Source organism: Phymastichus coffea, unplaced genomic scaffold, assembly GCF_024137745.1.
Source record: "Phymastichus coffea isolate CEN01 unplaced genomic scaffold, Cenicafe_Pcof_1.1 PCOF00010, whole genome shotgun sequence".
NCBI lineage: Eukaryota > Metazoa > Arthropoda > Insecta > Hymenoptera > Eulophidae > Phymastichus > Phymastichus coffea.
In genome coordinates, this window is record NW_026706821.1 from 4,170,707 (window position 1) to 4,189,121 (window position 18,415).

Here is an 18,415-nt window from a genome sequence, read left to right on the forward strand (position 1 = left end):
GGACGAAGCTATTCATGTACATAAAGCGCGGAAACTGGCCAGTCTACCTGTAATACGGAGTTGATCATATCTCATCGCCTCGTCTACAAAATATCGTTGTGTTCAATAATTTCTTGAGACTTTCAATTAGGGTTAAAGTATACCTATCTGTAGTGTATGAGAGTATATATGTGAGCGACGCTGTGCGCATGAGGATCAAGCATATGGGTGTAAGGGGAGATAGTTGAGCTGCATGGCGCATGATGGTCATAAAACACTTAATTGAGCGAGTGTACTAACATATAACTGACATAATTTCAATAAATAGTTTCATCACTTATTAACCAGTCTCATCCTCATTCATGTGTAACGATGTAGGCTGGTCATGGCCTACACCGTGCGTCCCTTCTCTGTCTCGGACATCGGCAAGGGCTCATGGCAGGTATCTCGTGCACGTATGTTTTTGTGCCTGATGCCAGCTTTTTGTTTCAGCATCGGTTTCTCTCTTCCACGAGAAAGAAAGAGAGAGCAGCAGCAGTATTAGTGGGCAGAAGCGCGCGACAACTTGCACTCTCGTCAGTCACCGAGAGAGAGATTAGATTAGTTCGTTTATTGCGCCAATGAGGTGGAACCCCGTCTGGCAGTTCGGAAAAGTACATAACAAAATAATAACAAAATTTAAACATGACAAAAGAGGAGATGCAAGGATGAAAAGTGACGCATTTGACTATTTGAAGGAGATGAATTACGTGAAACTGTGTGAGTAGTATATACAGTGAGCAGCGAGTTTCCAATGGCATTAACAGTAAACACTAAGAGTATATATGTAAAAATAAAAATAGAATTAAATATGAAAATAAAGTAAAATAAAATATATAAAGAACAATATAAATGAGTTATCAGATAAAACGACAAAGTTAACAATAATAAAAGATGAAAAATAATACTAAGATAATAAAGACAATAAAGGTAATAGAAAACAATAAAAATAGTAACAACAACAAAATACTAAAAGTAGTAAAAAATAATAAAAATAGCAAGACTAGTAAAGACGCGAATGGCACCTGTTTTACAGAAGGAAGGTCTGAAAAGAGGAAAGGTATAAAGACGGATCGACATGCGTTCGACTAGAAAATAACCATTCGATTAGCTATTTCATGAACCATAGGTCGATAGAGGGGTAAGTGTGGGACGATGGATAATTTTGGGAGAAAGCGGCTGGATTGACCCTGTTTGGTATGCGAGTATAATCGGACAGTGCCGGTACCGGCATTAACTTCTCGCGAGTCGCCCTCTCAATCCATGCTCTAGCCTCGTAGTTCAAGAATAGATCGCGGGTCCAATCCCTGAAGTTAGGGATCCGATCGGTGGAGAACAGGGTCACGCTCAGTGAGTTGAGTATTCTCTGAGCAAGGATAGCAAAGGAATGGTTCCATGCCTCAGTTCGAAGGGCCTTGTATTGAAACGCCGACGGCGGGTGGCGACCCAAGCGCCGGACAATGACACCATCAAGCAGGACAGACAGGTTTTTAGCCAGGTAATGCGGCGATTTTCTGGACACAACGGAGTAGGCCAGAACGGCAAGGGCTCTATACCTATTTGGGGTGAGGGATAGCCAGCCCAGGGCTAGTCTATGGTGCGTGATGTGGCTGTTTAAGGATAGAGAAGGTATAAAAGGGATCCATCCTATTACGAAGCGTACGCAGGCGTTTTGTGCAACTTGCAGCTTAGACGAGCGCTCTCCATCAAGCTGAATACAAACCACTAAGAGGTAATCAAAATGTGGGAAAACGAGTTGCTCGACAAGAACTTTTCTGAGGGTAGTCGAGAGAGATTTCCTGTGGAAACGAAGTGAAGCCAGACAGCTGTATGCCCTCCTCGTCACGCTTCTCACATGTTCGGACCAGTTTAATGTGGGAGTAAGTGTCACGCCCAGATTTCGAGCACTGGTAACATAGTCGAGTGGAACCTCGTTGATGGTGATCTTCACGATGTCATTCAAGTTAATAGCCCTAACGTACTGTTCGCTGCCCAGTATCATGACCTTGGTCTTGGTGAGGTTCAGGGAGATACCGTTTCCTAGTGCCCAATCCGCTATAGCCTGCACATCAAGCTGCACCCTCCCCAAAGCCTCCGCAAGGCTGCTGGGATGACAGTGAAGATAGACCTGCGTGTCGTCGGCATATAGCATATAGTTCATGAAGGAGAGAACAGAGGGTAGGTCCGAGATAAAGATTGCAAATAGCAATGGTCCCAGAATACTACCCTGCGGTACTCCAGTAGCAACCCTGAGCCAGTCCGACACCCCGCCATCCTCCCCCATAACAGCCTGAAACCTGTCAGTCAGATAGCTAAAAAACCATCTCAGGACAGTGTCAGACAGGCATAGGTCCCTGAGCTTGACCATCAGACGACCATGGGGGATAACGTCGAAAGCCCTGGAGAAATCCAGCAGGATGAGGATTGTAATTTTACGCTCCTCAATAGCCCTGCGGACGTCATCCAGGACACCCAGGAGAGCTGTCTGGGTGCTGTGAAACCGCACGAAACCCGCCTGCCGTGGATAACGCAGCTTGTGGCGGTCCAGATAAGACGAGAGTTGGACATGAACGAGCCTCTCAAGCACCTTTGATACCTCAGATAACCTTGCTATCGGTCTGAAGTCCGATAAAAGAGCGGGCGAAGGTACTTTGGCAAGAGGGGTGATGAGAGACCGTTTCCAGGAGGTAGGGAAGACGCCGCACAGTAATGATTTGTTGACAAGATGCGTGAGAGATGAGAGACAAGAAGAGGAGACGAGTTTAAGCATCCTGACAGACAAACCATCAGGACCGAATGTTCTGGATGTGGACGAGTTTAGTGCATCCATGACCTCCTGGCAAGTGACTTCACGAAAATTGAATGGGGAGTGGACGTGAGGAACGTTTGGGGGACTCGCTAAAAGGGCGTCCAAAAAGTCAAGTGTCAATGGAGGGGACGAGTTGACTATGTTGGCAAAGTGGGTGTTTAGTACGGCTGGAGAAAAAAATTGAAACGGGGATGGAAGAGCGCGCCTTGTGACTCCCAGGTTTCGTAACTCTCTCCATCTGGCCTTGCTGGTGGCTGCGGAAGACAGTCTGCCTGAAATGCAGGAATTTTTTGCAGAGTCGAGGGCATTTGAGACATCGTTGCGTAGTCTTCGATACCCAGCGACGTCACTGCCCGAGCGGGTGGAGGATGCCAGTTTATAGGCAGTGTCACGCTTTTTCATAAGCGCAAGAATGCTCGGAGTCACCCAGGGTTTACGCCTAGAAGACAACCTGATGCACCTAAGAGGAGCTACCTCGTCAAAGGATTTTATGAGGACATCAGTGAGAGAGTGCACCAAGTTGTCAAGGGGATGCACGTCGGCTTCAATAGACGGGTCGAAAGAGTGCTGCAGTTGTGTTGAAGAATTGTCGACCAGATTCGAGAGAAGGCCCCTGAGGGCCCCATTTAAGGCCGTTTCGTTCCGATCCAAACTGCGGGACCTAATGAACCTGGTGATATGATTGTTAGTAGCGAAACGATAGGTGAGCGAGATGAAGTCATGACCAGCAATAAAGGGAGTATCAGACTTTCCAAATGTCTGGATAGCATTTAGGTCTTTCACTATGAAGAGGTCAAGAGTAGTGTGGGAAGGGGGATTTGTATCAAGACAATGATGAGTGAGAGCAGTGGATACGAAGTGGAGGTTGTGCAGGTCAACGAGAGATCTCAAAGCTCGAGCATCTGGCAGAGAGCTGGAACCTAGGTCTGCGTTAAAATCACCGGTAATGATGACATTTCCGTACAGAGGGAGGTAAGTGGCCAAGCAGTTGAAAAAGTGTGTGGGAGAGCAAGCAGAGGGACGTCTGTAAACCACCGCCATCAAAAGCTTGATGTTGTCGGACTTTATTTCACCCAGGATGAATTCAGGCGTGTTATCGAAAACTGGATCTGCAGTAGCAAGGAAACTGAATTTAAAGTGAGATCTGACGTACAGACCAACACCGCCACCCTGCTTTCCAATTCGGTCAAGCCTGAAAAAATTGAAATCGGGCAGAGAGAGGTGTGAGTCAGAGATATCAGGTGAAAGGAAAGTTTCGGTAATGGCTATGACATCAAAATGTGAAGAAATGGCTTGTGCTTCGAGAAGAGCAAAGTGACGGGGGGAATTAAGTCTGTTTATATTGATGTGGCCGACAACGAAGGAAGCAGAGGGCGGGGTATGGTCCCGGATTAGTTGGCATCATGGACCAGAAACTGGAGGAGATGAAGTTGGGATGGCTTGAGATAGCTGGGCCGGAAAGACAGACACTGTCGGGCTGAAACAGACGTCTGTTTTGCTAAGTTGCGGAGTCGGATTGATTGGGCAGTAGGTCGCGATTTGACAACCTGGGGCGCGAAGTTAAGGTTGAGTGGAGCATGTCTGCGAGTGCCGATCGGAGTGGTAGCCACTGACATGGCTCCAGAGCGCTGAGCGGCCTGGGCAGGAGGATGACCAGGAGGCACAGGCGCGCAGGTGTCAAGGTCACTCTCCGACGTGATTGGGATAGGGGTGGAACGTGTGTTCTCCCGCATATGGACGACCATGCCCGAGACGAAAGGGCGCGCGAAACCCAGCTCACGACTGCGCGCGAGTGCCTTTACAAAGAGATTGTGGATGGGCTGCGATAACAGCTGGCGGATGAAGACGGGATTTCCGTGACCGCACTTAAAAATGTCCCTCGCTGTCTTCCCAGCGAGCTTGCCCGAGCGCTCCAGTATGACATCACGCACCACCGTTGAGTCGATACGCACGACGAAAGTGGACGTGGTATCAGTCGGATTTGGACGAGAGCGAGTGGCAGTCCATCTTCTGGTGGCCACTATGCGACCACCAACGTTAGGACAGCCAATCGCCTCAAAAAGCATCCCGGCGGCATCCTCCAGCGAACCCTGGAACCCCTGCGGTAGGCCCATAATGAGGAGCTCGGAACGATCCTTGAGACCCACCACGGACTTGAGGCTCTTCACCTCGTCGGCAACACGATTTACTTTAGTTAGAATGGAAGTCTGGGTGGCTCTGATCTCGTTCCGAAATTCAGTGAATTCATTGTTCACGAAGCCAGAAAACCAAGCTGGTGGTTTGTCGCCCGTGGTAGATGCCATACTATCCAGCAAATGGGTTTGGTTCTCACTGGAGAGAGAAACAGTGGGAAGGACGGCCGATCGGTCAGCACTATGGAAGTCACTCCGGGATTCCACTCTCGACGTCTTCGATGGGAAAAGCTCGTAAGGAGATGCCTGTCTCTTACGGCCTGAGGTTTCGATAAAAGGGAAAGTACCAGCAGAAGCAGAGTCAAATTGGGTAGAAGAAGGGGATTCTAAAAAAACGCCACCGGACTGACGAGAGTTGGCTAAAACCGCGGACTGAAAAGAGCAGGCACGACAAGTACAGGTCGCAGGATCAGGATTTGAGGTTAAATGGAAACAGTGGCGATGGAAAGATCTGACACAGGACTCGCACCGCAAGATATTAGCACCCAGATCACTCAGCGCTTCACCACACTCGGCGCATGAAGACAAGACCATTTGATAAAAGGGAAAGGTTTGAAAATTTAAAACTAGTTAAAACAAAAAATAAAAACTCATAGATTGTGCCAAAAAGTTTCCCATATCTCCTCCCCGGATCTCAAAACCACGCAAGAGACTGTAACAAGTGAGATAGTTTAAAGGGCCGATCGACACGACAAATTAAGCAGTTTGAATTTCGCGCGAAAATTTGAGTCACTGACCAGTCATAAACGGTAGTTGTGAAAAGTCTGGATTTAAAAGATTTGAAAATTGGCGCCTCGGTGGCACCAACTCAGTTAGTTAAGGATCGAAATTGGCGGGAGACACGGGAGTAAAATGATGCCATTTACAAGAGACGGTAAGGGAATTCGCAAATTAACCTAGAGATGATTGATACGCAAAAATAAATGAGTAACTTAGACACAAGAATGAAATGAGAGAAAATGATTGATGACGCGAACGCAGAAAAATTACATTACAAATTACGTGAAAAAGCAAGAAAGTAAACGCGATTTGACACAGTCGATAGAATAAAATTAAAATTAAGATTAAAATAAAATTGTCTAGCGTGTAAATAGCGCTAGATGAAAATACAACAGTATTAAACTAAATAAAACAAAACAAGATGTTGTAAAATAAATATAAATTAAAAAAAGCTTAAAATTAAAACAGTCATCGTGATGACTGAGCGCAGGAACAAATTAAGTGAAGAGAAGTGATGCGGCGAAGAAATAGCATCGGCTATGAGGAGTCTCTCCGAGAAGATTCAAATATGCGGATAACGGTAAAAATAGTTGACACTGGTACTTAGCAGCAAAAATGTTGGAAGTGTTGCATTCTGTGAGATGTGTAGTGTGTAGTGTGTAGAGTGTAGCGGTCCTGGAGTGGAGGCTGTGTTGTTGTTTGTGTTGTATGCAGAAGTGTATAGATCAAAACTCGTTCGAATTTGGAGAATTGATGAAGGTTATGTTGTAACCAGGCAGGCGGTTTTTTCATCCACTGGCCAAAAAATTGACTGAGAGCCAAGAATTTTTAGCAGGAAGCGCAGTGGCCAGCTGGACGAACTCGCCTGCAAAAATATGCCGCTCGAGGAAGTGGCAAAATTGAGAAAAATGATTATTAAAGAAGAGAGCCTCAAAGACCAGTGTGTCGCTACTTACCGAGAGAGAGAGAGAGAGAGAGAGAGAGAGAGAGAGAGAGAGAGTGCAGCTATAGTGCGGCTAGGCGCGCGACACTGGCCACGCTTGACGGTGCCACGTATCGCCGATTAGGCAAGTGAGTGGCGAGGGCGTGAGAATATTGCGTCGTTTTCTCGCAAGCGTTAAGGAAGTGACCCTGCGAGCGAGAGCATAACAGCTTGACGCACCGCCACAGTATTTCAGAGAGCGACCTTTGTCCATCAGTCACGCCATATCTCAGGAAGTCACCAGCCGGCAGAAAAGAAGATCAACGTGCCAGCCCAGCGGATTTCACCAATTAAACAGGTCATAATCTCTCCTCTCGTTTCTCTTTCTTAATTGGTTTTACCCTTTTTGGCTATTCGCGACTTGTGCGCTGTGCCAGGCTCTCGCGGACCGCCACGGCTAAACTAGTGGTTGAGTTCTCTTTTATTTATTGTGTATCGAGTCCGTAATGAGATGGCAAGGCGGTTACGTGCCGGTCATCTCATTTAGCTGATAAGAAGTTATTTTGTATTAGATTGAGCTTTGACAAATTGTTCTGTTCGTCATCGCTAGAGGTAGCGATTTTATAATAAATATATTTCGTTGGTAAAAGGTGAGAATAGTTATTGCGATAGCCTTTCCTCTTCTACCTTACTGAGAGCGATATACCGCCTCCCTTACCTCCCCCTTAAATAATTAGGTGATAACGGGAAAGGATTGCTGGCTAAAGAGGGAGAGGCTAGGCAGTAAGAGAGGACGATCTTTAGTGCGCGAATTATTTAAATAGGGCAAATTAGCGAACACAAGTGATTTCTTTTTTTTTGCATGTGAACAAGGGCAAAAAGACGTGTGTTGGAAAACAACGTGCCGTTTTGTAAGTATAAGTTTCAAATATCGGCTCGCTACGTAGCGGGGTCGTTCGCGTCATGACGTGTTCGTGTTGTGGAATTGGGATAGTGGAGATGTTCGCTTACAACCGCTCGACGCATTCCTTTGTAGTCTTATGCTAGGCGATAAATTGCCAGCATACGACGCGGGAAAGGCGCAGTTAGTTTAGTTTTTATTTCGTTTTTTCTCATTTCTTTCTTTTAGTGTGTTGTGTTGTTAAATTTCTAGCTTGTAGGTTATTGCGTTCCATGCGTTTATTTCACTGTCCGTCACCACTGCAACTGCGCCGTTAAAAGAAAAATTTTTTTTTTACAACAATGCCACTCGCATGCAATGATCGGCTTACAATGTGTAGGTTGCTTCGCGACGCCCGCGTTAAGGAAGTCAAGCTCCGCATCGATTCTATAGAGCCGGCTGCCCTGCTTAAACTAATGCGTTACCGTAGGTTAGCGTTGCACGGCGAGATGGATGAACTTAAGGAAAGATACTTGCGTTTCATGATAGCGTTGGAGAGGCCAGAGCTTGGGTCACCCTTACAGCCGAGCGATTTTACGTCGGGTCGTGTGCCTGATCTATCGCGCGATGAGTCGATGCATACGGCAATTAGCAGCGACGAAAGCGAAAGTAGGACAGTCGAACCGGATAGGTTTGTACCGCCAAGGGCGGCAGAGTGGCGATCACCAGGACAGGCGACACGTTATTACTCCCATTCCTGAGGAGGAAATTTTACCAGCAACCGTCGCCGCTAATGCAGTAACATCAGAGGTAGATTTACGTACGCCGGCTGCGCCTGAACTAGAAAAGCGTAGCAATGGTACATTTAGCCAGGTTTGGGACGCGATAGCAGTGGTCCCGCGATGGATTTACCGATGGGAAGTGCAACAGGGTATCATTGATGGTACCGATGCGGTCTATAGGGTAGAAAGAGAAGCAATGCAGGGTGGAACGGATCAGGCTGCGCAACAGGCTCAACAGCCGTTGCAAGTCGATCTGTCGGCTGGCCGCGCGGCGCTCAATGTGCCAGCGTTTGCCGGTCCTGCCCATCAGGTTCGCTTAAGCGTTCCTCCGTGCGGAGAAATACCGGTGAATCAGGTACCCTTTCCGAATAGTTCTGTGGAGACTATTTATAGATCGCCCTCGTTACTTGAAACAGAGACATGGATTCGTGAATGGGAAAGGGCTGTGCGCGCACCTTGTCATGAACGCGCACGCGCTTCAAAATCATATAGAGTAGACTCAGGCTCGGAGTCTAGAACTTCGACGAGAACGTTAAAGAGCAGGTCGGTCAAGGCGAAAACAAAAATTTTGCCGGACCATGGCAGCACTGTTAACCTCTCGAGCTCCTCCGAGTCTGAGGTTGAGGATCGAAAGAAAAGTGTGTCGCATAACGGTGACAAGCCGGTAAAAATTGAACAGAAAAAGAAAAGCGCCAAACGCGTTAAGTACATAAATGGCGTGCCGGCCGATAGCGTTAGTGCATTGACTGCATGGTCGCTTCGTTTCTCTGGTGATGATGACATGAGCGCGATAAGTTATTTGTCAGGATTAGAGGACTGTCAGCGCTACTGTAGGATTTCGGACAAAGAGATGCTAAATGCTATTGGCACTACTTTTCATAGCAAGGTGCGTTCGTGGTACGAACTTAATCCTAAGCAGTGGGCGACTCTTACAGAATTCAAAAAGAATTTTTCGGCTCATTTTTGTCGTTGGCTTAATCGCGAACAGCTGTATAGAGAGTTAAGACAGAGATCACAAGGAGAGCGCGAGCGTATCTCTGATTATGTAGCAGTTTTTCAATCGATTTTGAGACGCTTCGATCCTCAGGTATCTGACAAAAGACAAGTAGCTATCATATTGCAAGGGCTACACCCGTAGTACAAGCGTTATTTACAGATAAAAACCTTCAAAAATTTGAGTCAATTTAAAGAAGCAGGGTTAGCTCTAGAAGACCGTATGGCGGGCTGGAAAAGGTGTCAGCGTCCACCGAGTGCGGACGTTACGCTCGTGCCGGATACTGCTTACCCCGAACCTAAAAAGCTGGCCGGGAAGAAAGCAGTCGCGGCGGTAGAACAGGTAGCGAGGGAAATAGATGAGATTTTGATGTTAGAGTCAACTAAAAATAAGCGCGCGAGCAAGAAGAAAGCTAAGGCTAAGGGCAATGGGCCGAAGGGCGAAGTTACCGCGGCTGCTGCTGAAAGCACCAAGCCGCAGGCGATGATTAGCTCTTCACAGCAGGCAGCGCAGCCGAATGTTGCAGCGCAGCCACCGGCCGCCCAGGTGCCGATATTTTCTGCGCTGAGCTTAATTCCGCAGCAACGGGGGCGAGCGAACGGCGCTCAAGCAGACAACGCGAGAGGATAACGTCCTTTCGCTGGCGCGTGTTTCGCGTGCGGTCTGGTTGGCCATCAGAGGTCTCAGTTTCCGAACGCGCAGAATGCGCGGCCAATCGTTTGTTATAAGTGCAGACAACCTGGGCACTATGCAAACAGTTGTCCACTGAGGCCGACGGAGGTTAAGCCAGTATGTCAAGTATGCGATACCGTCGGCTTTGTCTTCCGAAACTGTCCAGTTTGTAATCAAGTAAGACAGGGTAACTCGGGTGCGGGAGCCGTCGACCGCTCAGCGACTCCTGCTTAAGGCAAATTGAACGCACGGTATGGATAGAGGAGCGACTAAAATGGAAAAGTAATTGGGTTGACGCGTCGAAAATAAGGAATTTCGATCACGCTGATAGTAGTATGTTAGATGTCAAGTCGGGTGCAAACAAAAGAAAACAAATCGTTTGTATGCCGGATAGTGCAGTCACTTACGATTTAGCTGACGAGAAGCTGAAGAGATCAGATCTCGTAGTTAGTGGAGAGCTTATTTCCTCGGCGTTGGACGAGCCTATAAAGCCAGAGAACCAAAAATCAAGTAATTCGCAAGACGAAAAACACTTAGTTCACCGTGTTAGTGCTAAGGTCGGTTATAAACAACGGGACAAGACGACAAGCGGAACATTGCTTAAGTACGATGTGTGGGATGCGATCGGAAAGAACAAAGTTCAGCTGAACGTGGACGACACATCTAACGACGTAGCGGGCTCTATAAATTTGCGTATAGAAAATACACAAGTATTTAACGAACCCGCTAACACTACAGTTTTGAGTAAGCATTCGGTTGTCTGTATAAACGCACCGTCCGTTTCGGTGAGGGGAGAGACTGAGCATGACTCAGATGTACCTTTGCTAACGACGAAAGAGTCAGATCAAGCGCTAGTAGCCACGATTGAGAATAGGTTTTTCTTGAAGCTGAAAATAGGCAATGAAGTCTATACTGCGTTGTTAGACTCGGGTGCTCAAGTATAAGTTGTAGGACCGAGGCTTGCACAAAGGTATGAGGAACTTAAGGCCACCTACGATATTTATTCAAGGTATTTCAGGTGAAAAGCCGCGAATATTGGGCGATTTTAGACTCTGCTTTGAGATGATGGTAGATTCGCTTGGCTTACCGCGAAGACCATTTCAACTTTAAAACACGACCTTATATTAGACACGGATTTTTGGAATAAATGGGATATTAACATTAATTTCGGGAATTGTGCTTGGCGGTCAGGTGATCAAAGCAATTGGTGTCAATTAGCCGACACGAATAGTGAGGCAGTTGATGTGTACGCAGAATGCACAGATCTGAATAGATACGAGGAAACTCAGCGCGAGACGATCATGGCACTCGTTCGCCGGATCGTCCCTGAGCCCGGAGACTCGCCGGCTGTCACAAGCGTTATCAAGCATATCATCGATGTCGGTGATGTGCGTCCGATCAAAACACCAATGCGTCAAATGTCGCCGAAAATCTTGGCTTTCACAAGGAGGAAACGATGCGCCTGTGGAAAGCAAAGATAATCAGGCCGTCGAACAGTTAGTGGAGGAGTGTGCCGGTAGTTGTACGGAAACAAGACGAAGGTTATAGGTTATGTCTAGATTTTAGGCCGGTAAATAAAGTGACGAAGATTGATGCGTATCTAATGCCGAGCATGGACTCAATCTTGGATAGGTTGAGTGGCGCGGTTCATCTTTCAAAAATCGATTTAAAGTTAGCGTTCTGGCAAATTCTACTCTCGGAATCAAGCAAGCAGTACACAGCTTTTGCAGTACAGGGATTAGGTCTGTTGAAGTTTGAAAGAATGCCGTTCGGTTTGGTGAATGCACCGACAACGTTCATGAGAGACATGGACGCACTTTTCGGACCTGAATACGAACCGCATGTTTTCTGGTATCTTGACGATTTATTGGTAGTTAGTGCTGATTTCAATAGTCATGTTGTTTGGTTAGAAAAAGTCTTAAATAGGTTAGTAAGTGTAGGCTTAGAGATTAACCTCAAGAAATCGGACTTCTTTTGTATCGAAATAACGTACTTGGGCTATCGCTTGGACAGCGAAGGTTTGAGACCGGATGACAATAAAGTGCAACCGATTGTAGATTATCCGGCTCCAAGCAACGTAGCTCAGTTGCACCGCTTTCTCAGGATGACAGGTTGGTATGCTAGGTTTATTGAACACGAAAGTTATATCAAAGTACCTCTGACAAAATTAATTCGTAACGATCAACCGTGGGAATGGGGTGAAGTACAGCAAATAACGTTTGAAAGGTTGAAGCGCGCATTGATTGAGGTGCCTGTTCTTGCGCGCCCGGACTTCGCACTCACTTTCCACTTGCATTGCGATGGATCATCTTTTGCGGTTGGCGTATATGCTACGCCAGTCGAATGCTTAACACTCATGAGCGTAATTACACAGTTAGTGAGATCGAGTTTCTAGCCGTTCTATTCGCTGTAAAGAAGTTTAGACCGTACATAGAAGGATCACACTTTATCGTGGTTACTGATCATTGCACGCTTACGAAAATTCTGAATAAAAGAGAACTTACAGGACGGTTAGAAAAATGGGTACTTGAGTTTCAGCAGCATGATTGTGAGATAATATACAGGAAAGGGGCATAACATCATGTGCCAGTCGCGCTATCTAGAGAATTTGAGGATGAATGCGAGGTTTGCGCGTTCGAGGATACGAGCGATAAATGGTATTTGCAACGGATTCAGTACGTATTATCTAGGCCGAAAAAGTATAGAACTTGAAGAATAGGAGGTAGCACGCTCTATAAGTTTATGCAGAATCACTTGCTCGATCCGATTACAAACAGAGAAGAGTGTTGGCGCATGGTAGTATCGGTTGAGCATAGGGAACGTGTATTGCGCGACGCTCATTGCGAGTCTTCTTCTGGACATCTGGGTCGGGAAAAGACTTATGATAGAGTAGTACGTGAATACTACTGGTCGGACGTTTGGTACGACGTTAGTACCTTCATTTCCGAGTGTAAAAAGTGCCAGGAGTATAAAACTGTACAACAGGCGCCGCTCGGTTTAATGGGAAAACGTGCAGTAGAGCGCCCATAGGCCATAGTACGGAAAGCTACGGAAGTAGCCGAGCTACCGCGTAGCAAGAATAGGTTTCGGTATATGGTCGTGTTTTAAGATCTATTCACCAAATGGGTAGAATTGAAACCGCTTAGGTCGGCAAACGGACCTGCTCTGGCCACTGCCTTGGAAGAATTAATTTTATGTAGATGGGAGACGCCAGAGTATTTAATTAGTGACAATGCGAAAGCATATAAGAGTGTGGTCTTCCAGGGCATGTTGCGGGAGCATAGCATCGAGCAGGTGCTGTGTCCTGCCTATTACCAGCAAAGCGATCCGGTTGAGGGTGTTAATAAGATACTGAAAACTATGATCGCAATATTTGTTGACAAAGACCGTAAAAGCTGGGACCGTTACTTGTACGATGTTAGGCACGCAATAAATACTGCGACGCAGTCGTCAACGAAAGTGTCGTCGGCGTTTTTAAACTTTGGTAGGAATCCTTGGCCGGTAAAAGTCTTAGGAGAGAGTTAGAAAAGAAAATGCCTATTACAAAAATTGATACGCAAGCGTGGACGGACCGTTTAATTAGACTCAATTCACTTAGAGATCTAGTAGCGAAGCATACTGAGGAAGCTGAGGAAAAACAGAAACGGCAATATGACCAAGGCAGGAAGCAAGTACTTTTCCAAGTAGGAGACTTAGTCCGGCGGAAAGTTCATACGCTCTCTAATACTGCAAAGGTACGAAACTAGACCCTAAATATAACGGTCCGTTTAAAATCGTTAGAGTATTATCACTTGAAGTATACGATTTGCAGATGGACAGCAAACATCGTGGTGCGCGATACCTTGCACCTCGAAAGGTTAAGGGATATTACTTGAAGGCAAGGAGACATGTAGTCTATTGGTGTGATAACTTGGATGTCTGTTATTTTATTCTTAAGCTGTTGGTAACGACAATGGATAATAGAGCGACGGATTTGGGAGCCGCCGCACCCTTTGAGCCCGACTGTTCCGCGCAAACGTCTGCCGTGATCGGGATGAGGGTTTCCAACGCGTTGCAACAGCCGATGGCGCCGGAAGCTGAGGGGTCGAGCCAGGCCGAGGGGCTCGCCGCTTTTCCTTCACAAGAAGAGCAGGCGGCTACTCTGGTCGAGGCTCCACCACAGATTCCTGGCGCCTCGAACGAGACGTTCGATCGTACCGATCTCAGGTCACGAGGAGTGCTGACTCCTCCACCATTACCGGTGGGTCCGGTCCCCTTTGAAACGTCGGGTTTGATGAGCCTTAAAAAAAGTAGGGCTTCATCCACGACGTTGCGTTTAGCCGCTCCAGTACGGTACTGGGCAGAGGCTGTACGCAAGTGTGCGTCCTACCGCCTGACGTCTCTCGCAACACGTGAGGTAGCGGAGAGATCGCGCGTGGTTTCCGCCGTGGAGGGTCTGTATCAGCCCCTGGTTGATACGAGTACCTGTTTAGGATCGTCACCGGATCGGCGACGTATCTCGATTGGTCGCTCTCCAAAGCCAGATTTCGGGAGAGTCACTAGGACGCGCGCGGATTCGCGAGGACAAGGCGTCGGTCGCGAAAGTACGGTATTGTGTTCCACGGGTACCAACAGAGTGTTGGAGATCCTCGACAAAGGAGATTTCATGAGTCCTGAAGTGCCTCGAGTGGCGCCTCAGAGGCACGTGCATGAACCATTGCCACGGAAGCCTCTTCGGCTCCAGAGGCTCGATCCCGCCTATTAGTTCGTAAGAACTGGTGGATTGGGGAGTTACGAGCCGGCTGGCTACTCGGCTGATGATCAAAAGCGAGAACATGAAGAACGCGTTAACGCAGGACGGAGGCGACGGCGGGCGCGGCTTGACCTGTCTTCCTGCAACATAGAGTCGCCGTTGCACTCTAGAGACCCGGAGTTAATTTCAATAAATAATTTCATCACTTATTAACCAGTCTCATCCTCATTCATGTGTAATGGTGTAGGCTGGTCATGGCCTACACCGTGCGTCCCTTCTCTCTCTCGGACATCGGCAAGGGCTCATGACTCAGGCATCTGGCGCACGTATGTTATCGTGCCTGCGCTGACTTCCACAGGCCGAAGTTCGCTCTGGTTGGGGAGGTTGATACAAATAATCGGACACTTTAATTTACCTATACTACATATGGCGATCTCATTTATTGAAGCCTTTTCACAAATATCGCTACAAGATTTACTTCACCGCGGTGAGCGCGCTCGCTCAACCTTTCCGCGACCAGAGTTCGCGGGATCACGCGAGCGAGATTGCTCGGCGTGCGCGATAAATTTCTCACAATACGCTAATGTCTGTAATCGAGCGAGAGCTGGCGCGAGAGAGATTAACTGGCTTTGGACCCACCGGATACCGACGGTCCGTCGACAGAGAGGCGACGCCGGCGAAAGCGTAGTCTCGCAGGAAACGGTGCCCTGGCGACGATGGAAGCTGCTGCAGGGAGGGCCGCAGCACGGCCTTTGCCACGTAGACGACGAATGGTTGCTGCGTGTACTGGCTCTGCTTTGGACAACTGGCCTCCCGGCAAACGTGGCAGTCGCACCGATGGCAGTCGTTTCTCTCTGGCCAAAATCTCGTTTCGTCCAGTCTTCTCCTAGGCGGCCCTAATTACTCGAGAGCTCGCGCCTAACTGCCCTTCCTCTCTCTTAATTTCTCTGCCTCGTGCCGCCGCGCTCCCACTTCTCTCGCCGTCAAAAATCAGTCAAAATCGCTCTCTCTCTCTCTCTCTCTCGCTCTTCTCGTTCTCACTCGCACTCACGGCGACACCTCGCCGATCGTCGCGCGCTCCTCTCTCCATATCCTGCAAGACACAAGTATGTAGTGGCTATATAGCATACACTTGGTCGCTGCGTTCACGCGAGGAGAGTGAAGCACACAGGGCTAGCGAACATCTCTATAACCCTGTCACATGTTCGTCATCGCTCGAGGTAGCGATTTTATAATAAATATATTTCGTTGATAAAAGGTGAGAATAGTTATTATTGCGATCTTCTTTCTTCTGCTACCTTGCTGGGAGCGATATACCGCCTCCCTTACCTCTCCCTTAAATAATTAGGTGATAGCGGGAAAGTATTGCCGGCCAAAGAGGTCGACGCTATTACACATGCTAAGCTTAATATTCAACACTATCGTTCATTGTGCGGTAGCTCCTAGAATTTATTCATTGAAAGCCTATCCCGTCGTCATATTAGCGAAACCAATTTACTCATTGCAAGATTAGAAGGCAAATATTGCTATCGGGAGCTCTCCCCCCTGTTGCATACACACAGGCACATACAATAATGTCGACATGTGTGTCGATTCACTGAACCAACTGATACGCACGATTACTAACGATTCTGGTAACAGGTGATGTTTTTCAACCTTAATAACACACGTAGTTATATGTATTACAGTGAGGTAGACTGTATGTATATATAAGCAGTATAGATGCGAAGATACGATTTGAAGGTTAGATTGGATATTACTACTAGATTTTTCTATTCGAACCCAATTTTTCAAAATCGGCTGCGTAAATTGATTTTCGTTTAAGCGTTCTTCATATGAATCATGTTATTGATATGCATAATAAGTTTTTATTGATTATTTACGTATCAAAATTAAGTTAAATAGTACTTTCGTTTACTTAGAATTGAATTTGTTATAGTTATGTAATTTAACGATGAAACTAGTCTATCTAGCTCTAAGCTTAATCACTTCATATTCTATTTATGGCTACAAATTTTTAAAGTCATTCGCTCACAAGGGAGACTATCAATGATGTAGTGACCTAATCTAGAAACCGCTTTTTCCAATTTTCGAAGACATTACCGAGTTATTGTTGTTTCAGCAATAAAATAAAGAAATATTCATACTAAACAGTCACAGTTTAGTGATTTGAACTTTAATTTATTGTGGTATTGATATTATAAATCGTTTAACTGCAATATTATGTAATTTTAGTCATTAAGTATTTAACAATTATCTAGTTTTCGAATCTTTATTATTGTTATTAGCATTATCGCATTGGCAAGTTGTACAATAGAAAACAGAGGGTTATATTGTTCCATCAAATGTAAATAATTCTTAATTCTTACCGTTTTTGCTACTTCATTCACTGATGATATCGATGTTCCGTATAAATTTTCATTGTACTGTCCAGCTTCTATGAATAAATGGTTCTGAATATCAATTTCCATTTGACTCCTAGACGAAACAAAGTGATAATCACACCCTTCGATTTCATCATCTCTCTTTGGTCTCGTAGTATCTAAAAGTAAAAAATATTTTCCATTACTAGTTTGTAATACTGTACTAAAAAATAAAAATAAGTAAATAAATAACTAAAAAATTCAATAAATTAAAATAAAATCTGTTAAAACGTTATTTAAGAGATAAGTTGAATATGTATTAAAATTTTTCATCATAAAAGTTTCCTAATTATTGTAAATGTATATAAAGAGATTGTATTGGTATCGGATTCCATCTAATTTTTGAAATACATTACGTATATCTATACAAATACAAGTAAACTTGGTTTCTTGCACATTCTACCGCTTCAACGTCAAGTTTACAAAAGATTATTACAGTGACACTAACTATTGCATCTACTTAGACACTGACTTAACTAGTTGGTTTAATTATATTATCAGATATTTATACTGTAGAAAAAAATATAGATCAACATGTCGACACCATCAAATTTGAAAACTTTGATAAATGTTTCACAGATATCAAAATATAAAAAAATATTGTTAAAACTGAAACGTTACCATTACTAATTACCGATACTAATTACCGAGCTCACAACGATCGACTGCCACAAGTCACCGATGCAAATAATCAGTTGTGCAACAACCGACATTTCTCTTTTTTCCAGCGGCAACTCTGACTTCTAAAATGCATACCAGATTTTCATGTACAAATTATATCGTTAAAATCAATTTAATTATTTAATATTACATATAATACTCATGGCTGTTGGGGTTATCTCGTTCAACGTTGCATTAGGCAAGCCACCTCTAGTGCATGCCAATCTCTAGCATTACAAATCTGTAAAATGATATAACTTGCATTTTTTACAAATTATTTAATAATCTAATTTACTCAATTCTCCACATTAACTCTACAAACTTTTGTACTCTTTTTCACTTTCTTTCATTTTTTCCTTTTCCACACATTCTCTTACCACTTTGATATAAATTCGCTTTATTTCCTTCAAATTGATCAATTCTGATAAAAATGTATAACTATAGAAAGCATCCTTACCAGTTCCATAAATTAGGAATATGATGTTGTTGATTTTTTAAACTTTAACTACGAATTGTTTTTAACAGTTAGAGTATTCTTTCAATTAGCGAACAATATTTAGGTGATTTAATCAAGATGAATATTGAATGACACAAAATATCTTTTGTAACAA

General features: G+C 45.3%; 1 protein-coding gene across 2 annotated transcripts in view; it reads right to left on the reverse strand.

Moving 5' to 3' along the window:
* Window positions 1–18,415, reverse strand: part of LOC131671708 (disks large 1 tumor suppressor protein-like) — a 1,979,893-nt gene that overhangs the window by 215,395 nt on the left and 1,746,083 nt on the right. For both annotated transcript variants that reach the window (XM_058948341.1, XM_058948331.1), the window contains exon 16: window positions 17,091–17,263. In XM_058948341.1, coding sequence (XP_058804324.1) covers window positions 17,091–17,263 — 173 coding nt within the window. The remainder of the gene's footprint in view (window positions 1–17,090; window positions 17,264–18,415) is intronic.